The sequence below is a fragment of the Chiloscyllium plagiosum genome, unplaced genomic scaffold (assembly GCF_037043375.1).
Source record: "Chiloscyllium plagiosum isolate Xiang-an unplaced genomic scaffold, Cpla_swu_hap1 HiC_scaffold_12, whole genome shotgun sequence".
Classification (NCBI taxonomy): Eukaryota; Metazoa; Chordata; class Chondrichthyes; order Orectolobiformes; family Hemiscylliidae; genus Chiloscyllium; species Chiloscyllium plagiosum.
Window position 1 is genome coordinate 76173082 of NW_028270150.1, and position 9724 is coordinate 76182805.

The 9724-nt window shown below is 41.0% G+C and overlaps 1 protein-coding gene across 10 annotated transcripts in view; it reads right to left on the bottom strand.

Moving 5' to 3' along the window:
• cnksr2a (connector enhancer of kinase suppressor of Ras 2a) overlaps nucleotides 1-8251 on the bottom strand; it is a 490411-nt gene extending 482160 nt beyond the window's left edge. For 9 of the 10 annotated variants that reach the window (XM_087992946.1, XM_087992950.1, XM_043700617.2 and 6 more), the window contains exon 1: nucleotides 7624-8250. In XM_087992946.1, the coding sequence (XP_087849072.1) occupies nucleotides 7624-7687 (64 nt within the window). In that variant the 5' untranslated portion in view covers nucleotides 7688-8250. Of the gene's footprint in view, nucleotides 1-7623 lie in introns of all 10 variants that reach the window. The other variant, XM_087992951.1, reaches the window with a different exon arrangement.
• Nucleotides 8252-9724: the final 1473 nt, after the last annotated feature.

Below are 9724 nucleotides of genomic sequence, written 5' to 3' on the forward strand. Positions count from 1 at the left end.
TATCTGATCCCCTTATGGATGTTTTATTACTTTGACTTACACATGTTAAGCTCAACAAACTTCAAACTGATTGCAAAAAATATGGAAAGCAAAAACAGATCTTACTTTTGCTGCAACTGAGTTAAGCCTGGCTCAAATATCGAGGGAAAAAATCAGCATTAAAAATCTCTCCCAAAGCACAATATCCAATCCAACTGAAAGGTAATTAAAATTCTAACATGTAGCAACAGCTGTTAATATTTTACTCAGTATATCACAGTGCAGTGGTAGTGTCCGTACCCTTGGACTGGGAGGCCCGGGTTCAAGCCCCACCTGCTCCAGAGGTGTGTAATAACATCTCTGAACAAGTTAATTAGAAAAGTAGATTATACAATATATGTATGTAAGTTAGCTCGTTGAGCTTAAAGGTTTGTTTTCAGATGTTTCGTCACCATACTAGGTAACATCATCAGTGAGAGTCTCTGGTGAAGCACTGGTGATATGTCCCGCCTCTCTATTTATAGGTCTTGGTTTCTTAAGGTGGGTGATGTCATTTCCAATTCTTTCTTTCATGAGAAGGTAGATAGGGTCTAAATCATTGTGTTTATTCTGGTTCTGGTTAGAATGCCATGCCTGTGAGAATTCTCGTGCGTGTCTTTGTTTCGCCTGTCCTAGGATGTGTGTGTTGTCCCAGTCAAAGTGGTGTCGTTCTTTGTCTGTGCATATAGAAACTAGTGAGAGTGGGTCACGTCTTTTGGTGGCCAGTTGGTGTTCAGGTATCCTGATGGCAAGTTTCCTGCTAGTTTGTCCGACGTAGTGTTTTTTACAGTCCTTGCACGGTATCTTGTAAATGACGTCAGTTTTGCTGGTGGCACCTAATGGATCCTTTAGGTTCATTAATTGGTGTTTAAGTATGTTGGTAGGTTTGTGGGCTACCATGTTGCCAAGAAAGAACTAGAAAAGACATCACCCACCTTAAGAAACCAAGACCTATAAATAGACAGGCAGGACATATCACCAACGCTTCACCAGAGACTCTCACTGATGATGTTACATGGTGATAATACATCTGAAAACAAACCTTCAAGCTTTGTGAGCTAACTTACACACTTATCATCAACCTGAGCTACAAATCTTCTCAAAAACTGCTAATACCAACACACACACACACACACACACACACACACACACACACACACACACACACACACACACACACACACACACACACACACACACACACACACACACACACCTGGTTCGGGTGGTCCAGGTTCAAGTCGACCTGATTCAAAGGTGTGTAATTGCTTTTAATTTGTAAGGGCTCTGTGAGGAGCCAGTGAGTGGTAGTGTCCCTACCTCTGAGGCACAGATTCAAGTTCCGCCTGCTCCGGAGCTGTGCAATGATTTCTGAATAGGTTGATTAGAAAATATCCATAAGGACTCTGTGCTACTGTGGTAGTGTCCCTAATTCTGAGCTAGGAGGCCTAGGTTCAAATCCCACCAGATGTCTCTAATAATATCTCTGAACAGGTTGATTAGAAATCAAAATAATGATAAAGTATAAGATAATGTTTAACCAAAGCAATTGGCCACAATGCTTAGGACAACAATACTTTACACACAACCCCTAACATACTTGCCAAAGCAGCCCTGACTTTCTAATAATCAAGTCACAGAGTCAAGTGTCTGCAGTAGTGATTCTGCCATAGAACAGAAATTGCATGTCACAGTCGAATGATTTACCATCACTCAGCCATCCTTTGGTAGTGCACATCAAGATGACCATTTTGCAGCTGCCATTTTTTTGAAAATCCTGAAATTGACTGCAAAACACTTTCTTTTAGAATGCATTATTCAGAAAGGAATAAAAATGTATGGCAAATAGTGAACGCTTAGTAATAAATTTACTTATCCATGGAAAACAACTATAAATTCTTATTAACTTCTACCAGCCTAATTAGCTACTTCAGAAATAGGACGATGGCTTATGATGTATTCTGCTCAAATTGACTATACTTGTAAAAGTAAAACTTGCCAACATTTTAGATACATGAATTATTTAAATCAATTAATATTGATATCCTTACACTCTTTGAACTAATCTCTCAGAGCCATTAGAAGATAAATGACTTTGCACAATAAGAATAATGTGTTTTAGATGTTAACTTGATGGATGGTCAATTACATGCACTTTTGACATTTGAAAGGTGACAATTAATTGAACGAAGCATCAGTATGTTAATATATACAGGACAATCAATGCACATTTAAGCTGTAAACCATACTGTTTTGTTATAATTTAATTCTTACGAATATTGCCGTCAACTGACTATAACAGTATTAGTTACTACAAATTATTCTTCAAATGTGAAGTGTGTTTCACAACTGGCTGTTACTGCTGAAGTCAGAATTATGTTTCTGTTTCTTAATTATAGCCTCTACAAATACCAAACTTTATTTTACAGTTGGACAAATAGTTTTGTTAAATACTGTATACTTACTAAAAGTATAGCAAAGGTCTTAGCAAAAAAGAAGTCATTTATACAATGAGAAGTGTTCACCAAGTGATAAACCATAATAATGGTATGAATACCAGTTTGACACGTGAGTTGTAATGATGTGTAGTTAGCACAAGAATTGCAATGAAAATTGAATAAATACAATAAATGATACCAATATTTCTTAAACATCCTGTTAATAACTACATTTCAGGAAAATTGGTTACTGAATCCTTAAATTGTCTATTACATATATCCTGAATGCCCATATATCAGTGCTAGTGACTGACAAGGAAATTCACAGATTACTTACACGATAAAAATTTTGAAATTTGCCTGTGACTCACTTAGTCAATTTGAAGGATAGCTAAAAGTGGCATTATATGTCTATTGCAATTTATTCATTTTCTTTATCAAAAAGAAATAAACCTCGCTTAGTTCCTTAGCTGAATGAAAATGAGGGACGACAGCTTATATCTTATAATACTTCTATTGAACTTGCAAGTCAGTTCATTACCTAACTTAAAAATGTAGAAGCAAAACATAATGAAGCAAAACCCTAGGAATTCAGTTCTTGTGACGGAAAGAAAGAGAAATCCAAACTCCCTCATCTTATTTCATATGTGGTATACATTACATATGCCTTCTTAATGCAAGTTGTCCAGATTAGATGTGATCTAAGTACAGAATGTGTCGCCCATGATTTGAAAACACATTCTAACTAACCACTCCTTTGTATACTAATACCAGTTTAAACAATTCTTTGCCACAACATGCTGCATCAGATCATATCTGTTTTAGTGTTGCCCTTCGGAGCTATTGAAAACTGAGTCAGGAATTTGTTCTCCCTAAATATCCTTTTGGGATTGGAGCACTCATGTAACATTACCTCTATTATTGTTTCTCAACTTCCCACAAACGAGACAAATAAATCCCAATTAGCAATTCTCAGAAATACAAACATCTATTCAATGCATGAACTTTGTCTCAAACTTTAACAGTAAAATCACTTGCATACATGTATTTTTTTTAATAGAATCACTACAGTGTGGAAACAGGCCATTCGGCCCAACAAGTCCACACCGACCCTCCGAAGAGTAACCCACCCAGAACCATTCCCTTACATTTCTCCTGACTAATGCACCTAACCTATACATCCCTGAACACTATGGCCATGACCTGCACATCTTTGGACTGTGGGAGGAAACCAGCGCACCCGAAGGAAACCCATGCAAACACAAGGAGAATGTGCAAACTCCACACAAGCAGTCACTTGAGGCTGGAATCAAACCCGGGTCCCTGGTGCTGTGGGGCAGTGTTGCTAATCACTGAGCCACAATGCTGCCCCTGAAGGATATCTGTAATAGATAATTGAAGGATTCTCTAACCAATTTTCCTGAAATGTAGTTATTAACAGGATGCTTAAGAAATATTGGTATCAATTATTGTATTTATTCAATTTACATTGAAAATCTTGTGCTAACTACACATCAAATCAGTCACAATAAGAATTTTGAATCTTTGGACAACGATGAAACTTTAAAATAAAAACATAAAAAATCAATTCAAACACTCATTAGTGTCCATACACTGCCATGGAGGTCGATAGGTCACTGGCATTTGATGTGTGCAATGGGTAAATTTTGGCTTCATGCCAGAAGGCACTGATAAACACAAATTACTGGGGTTTCTTGAAAAACAAATCTTGTCAACTTGTTCTAGTCTAATGCTTTGTTCGAAAATACCTCCATTCGTTACCCTATTGACACAAACTGAATTTTAAAACTGATTTCACATCATTTCTTGAAAACTGGGGAACAAAGTATGCACAGAGTACATCAACCCTCTATTACCGAAATACTTTGAAAAATGGATTCAAACCAGATATACTGGATTTAAAATAATTGTTAAATATAAAAATTCTTTGAGAACTTAAAGTACCATCATCTTCAGCAGCATGTTTTGCAAAATGTTTTCAAGCATGCAGTAAAGAAATCCTAACCCCAGCTCCCGATCCATTTTCCCATAACATGAAATTGAGAGTTTTGATATCAAGTAATGATATTAAGGAATATGGAATCAAGGCAAGTAATTAAAATATGGATAACATGGACTTAAGATAATGGAACAATCATGATCCAACTGAATGGACAGAATATACTCAAGTGGTTGAATGGTCTACCCTTGCTCCTTTGGGTAACTGAAGCATTTGTCTTTCTTTCTTCCAATACACTTTGAATAAAGCATCTCTAAAATTGGCTGGTGTTCAATTATGTAATCGATATATTCCTAAACATTATGGAGAAGTGCCAGAATCAGTTGATAAGATCCACTTCCAATGTATATGTCTCTTCTATATGTTATGAGATGGACTTAAAGGGATATAGAAACAGGAAAGATTAGTTATACCCACCCCAGACGAATATATACTGGTTAAAGGTTCTTAACTTGGACTCCCTTTGTGACTTGCCTGTCATGAGAAGGACGCGTAATTTTTTTTTTAAATAAGCTCCGTATTGCTGTAGAAATGTACGTTTTAAATTGGAAAAGAAATATTTTCAGAAAAATAATCCCGTTGAGTTCAGTCACTTAAAAATGTAAACTGCTGAAAATGCACAGAAGTTTCATCAAAGAGTCAAGAAAATCGAAGTCTAACATTTTCATGAATTACTCTTCATTAGAAAGCCCTGAAAGGTTAAGCTATTTCATATTACACATCATGGATTTATATGTGACTGTAGTTCGTCTGAACAAATCGCCTGGAATCAACTGCGTTTTTAGTCTCCATTGCAACAGTGGGTCTTATAAAAGTACGGAACAAAAATTATATAGAGTTATTTCACAATAAAGGACTGGTCTCTAGCTTTACCGCATCATACTACTGGCATTTCCAACTAAGAATTCCAACAGTTTTTAATCAATTGCTGTCAAAGTAGAAATTTCCCTGCATTTACTTGCTTGCTGAAAGCCTGATGCCTAATTCAGATAAATCATTGTTCACCAATCATGAACCAATCAATGTGGGTCTGCTGCACAGGGCATTTTACCATTCTCGGTCTTGCACTCAGGAAGGAAAACAGCAGCAAGGTAAAAACTTAACACTCGGCAGTGCCTGTTGGCGGGGGGAAGGAGGAGGTGGTGGAGTGAGAAAATTGACAAGTTCAGCGAATACATGTGGCAGCAATAGAATCAAATGATTTATAACTCACACCTGGATTCCAAAGGGAGTCAGTTTCACGTCTGAAATCTTGCCATATTATAACAACATTTTGTGTACTGTAACTTTAGTTTGTGTGCGTATGTGTTATTTATCCTCAATATGTCATGACATTTGCGCAAAATAACGAATGATTGTGCTGGTTTTCGCTGTAGATGTGGCAAACAAATCAGCATGTTGACAGTGATTTTTCCCCGCATATATCTCAGGTTCAACCCATCCCAAGATTAGTGGGTTTTTTTTAAACTGCTTTTCTTTAACAATCGCACAACTATATTCTGCACACATCCAACAACCAGAACAACTCAATCTCTTCAAAATGCTTTGAACGATTGAGTGACTGGAGCAGATAGTGAGATATGTCGGTCAGACAGCGCTGGAGCACGGTATTCTCTATCTCTCTCCACCCCCCGCCCCCCCCCCCCCCCCCCCCCCCGCCACACCATGGCCTTGCGTTTTACTTTCAGCATACTCGGTTTGTTGCTGCCGCTGTTCTGATCGCTTTCAACACCCAGCCTCATCCTCTCGGCGAACTGACTGCTTTCCAGCTCAACATGTGGGTGGATGAAACGAAAGTGACGGGGGGGGGGGGGGGGGTGATGTCCCCATCGGGGTCGAATAGCCCGTGTCTAGGTTAGAGTGGTGCTGGAATAGTCTGTGTCCAGGCTGCAAAATCCTTGGTAATATTTACAAACTGAGAAGCAGGTGGACCTTCTGCTCAGCGTGTCCACATGTGAAATGTCAACCGTGACAACTCTCAGCAGCCGCTCCTCCCGCTGAGTTTAAATGTCCACTTCCAACACCAAATTGATACCAATGTCGGCTTCATGCTTGGTTTTACATGTATTCACGCTAGCTGGGAAGGGAAGTGCGGCATAAACGATGCTCACGCTTCTCTGTGGATCAAACACTGCCGCAAACCAAAGTCGTTAAATGCAAGTCAGGATGATGGGGACGATTGGCTCCAAAGTTTGTTTTGTTTCATCTATCGAGGAAGAGCCAACTCCAAAGCCATATTTCAGCGTTTGCTTTCTGGAGTCGGCTCGCCGAATATTGATTTAAAATAATAGTGTTGCTTCCAGTCCACAAACCGATGGGAGCTGGGTTTGGGAATGAGAGCGGCCAGATTCAGCCTCAGCTCTCCCCTTTAAACTGCTTCCCCCATTCAAATTGGTAGCCTGCACCAACACAGGCAGTGCATTCATTCACGCTCACCCATGGGCTAGTCAGTGCAAGACCTCAGTGCCAGCACAGGTTACCCGTCAACATTTCCCTACCATGCAGACAACATTTCGCAAATCCCGTCCTGCCAGGGATAATAAGGAAAATATCGCGAACTTTACAAAACATGCACACAGATAACGTTTATTTGACAACCTTTCTGGGGGTGAGGGTGGGAGAGGGAGCTTGCGTTTTCTAAACCCAACACCAGCCTTTTAACCTACAGTCTGTGAAAAACAAGCGGAGTATTTTGCTTTGCTTCGTATTGCCTCATGCCTAGTGGTGTAGAGGTTAGCCACGTTTCCATGGTTATCACATTGGCACGCAGCTCCACAGAGCCACTAAACCCAAGCTGCCAGGTATTCGAAATTAGTCTCCAACAATATTTTAAAAAATAACCAGAAAAGCAAGGAGCTGAAAACTGCCTTCTGTTTACCTCACCAACCAAAACATCCGTCGCCCAGAGCACCCATTAATGGAAGTAAACATCTCACAATGCAATGTCACCGTTCTCTTACAACAACCTAAGTGTTTACGAGATACACAAAATAAACAACTTTCTTAAATAACCTCAAACTGAAAGGGGTGGGGGGGGGGGGAAGATAAACCTTGGGGTGGGGGAGAGATTGTTAAATGGAACAATTCAGCTCCTCGATGGCCAAAGCTCGCTATCCCACTGAAACTTGTTACAATGCAGTTAGTTACCTTTCATCCAGTCCACCACTTGACTCGGGCTCCACTTGCTGACAGGTTCCATGATCAGAGCCATGAAGAACTTTCCGTTTCCCGGGCAAACAAATCAATGAAATTTATATATATATATATGTAAAAATAATAAAGGAGATCCGGGAGATTGTCGTTGCAGCGTCTCCCGGAGCGGTCTGTCACTTGTCCTCCTCCTTCCAAGCAGCGGGAGAAAATCCTCTTGCCTTTACATTGTCAGCCTCGGGTGTCTCCAGGAAGAATGTTGCTCTTCCCCCCCCCCCTCTCTCTTGTGAGGCGTTTGTTTTGTATTTTTTTCAAAAAAGAAAAAAAAAGTTTGCTTATTGCGGATTCAGAATGAGCACCAACACATTCCTTGCGGCCGTTTTAAAATAAAAGCAGCAGAATTTCTGAGGGCTGTTGAACGTTTTGTTTTTGATTTGCGGAGTTTTTTTTTTGGTTTGCTTGTGTGAAGTGTATAAGGGTGCAGCGGTGTGTGTGTGTATGTGTGATGGTATGCGGACTCTGTCAGCGCTCAAGGGGATGATGGATGCAGCCACTGTGGCTCTCAGAGAGTGAGAGTTGAGTGAGAGTGAGTGTCTCGTCTGTGCTGCTGTAGGCTGCCGTGTGCTGACGGCGCTCTCCACTGGCCCGCGTACACACATACAGCCCAGCCCGTCACTCTCTCACCCCCACACGCACTTCTCCTGGCGGAAATGACGGGCAGACGTGCAAAGGGGTGGGGAGAGAGAAAAAAAAACTCAGAGGGAAAATTCTTCATCCCGATCACAGCACAGTCACCTTGTGTCAGCGCCTCCCTCTCTCTGTCTCTCTCTCTCTCTCCATCTCCAGGACGCACGGAGACTGAGTGAGAGACGGAGGGGAAGAGCTCAGTGTGGCCAGAGGCAGTGAGCCTCAAGGGGCGATCCACGATGGCAGAGACTGATAGAAGCGTGGGTGGTTGACAATACATTGGGGAAGGAGATTAGAGATAAGGAACGGCTCCCAATTATATGTAGAACAGCCGCAAAGCAAAATCCTCCCCTCCCCTCCTCCCCCTTCCCGTCTTGGGTAGGCTGCATTGGCAGGGCCGGCGGTCTCACACTCAAAAGAGGAATTGCACGCATTTCTTAACGCGACCGTTCTGCCCATCACCCCATTGGCTTTGACTGCCCCAGCGTCTGCGCTTTATTTTCCTGCCTTCATTCCTCTCCAGCGCTGCCCAGGAAAGCTTTTGATGGTGGAATTTGAATTTAACAGTAGAAGGAAACAGGGGACGAGCAACAAATGCCGATCTGGCCACATCCCACGCACAAATCCAATCCTCGAAACCCTGCAGCCCAGGAGGAGTGAGGAAGCGAGTTGAAGCCTCCGGTTCCTGACCTTTTGAGAGAACTGCATCGAGTGGGGAAATAATATCATCACTCCCACCTGTCCTCAGCCTTTATCCTGGCTAAGCTTACAACTGGTTTTGGCATTTCTGTGTACATTTTTTTCTACTACTTCCTCAACATTTAACAGGAACATAATGAGAAAAAATACATCCCCCGAGCCCCATCTGAAGGGCTGGGTCTTGTGGCTTCCAGAAGTTTGAAATAATCACACTGTTAGGCAAGAAGACTACAGCAGATCACACCATGTGCTGTAGAGTGATAGACTGTTAGGATGGACTGGAGTGATATACTGTACCATTTTGTAGCATCATGATATATGGCCCCAAACTTTTTTAAAAGTTATAACATCTCTCTCTCTCTCGCATTTTACAATATAAAGTTGCTTTATATCAATGTTATTATTCCAATAATTTACTTTCACACATTGGCCTGGATCTTCTATGAGGCAGCAATGATCAATTTTCCACTCTGCTCATACTTTACTATGCTCTGGTGCCTCTCTTGCATTTCTGACAAAGATCTTGATTTCTACAAAAATGCAGGGCATACAAGCCCTGCAGAGAACTTCATCACAGTACTATAGTATTGGGAAAATAATGGACCCCACCACCAGACATTACAGAACCAGCTTGTTTACAGAAGTTTAAATGAAGTGTAAATGTGAGTGACTGGGTCAGTAGATGGCTGAGTAAATGGGTAGGTGCATTAGG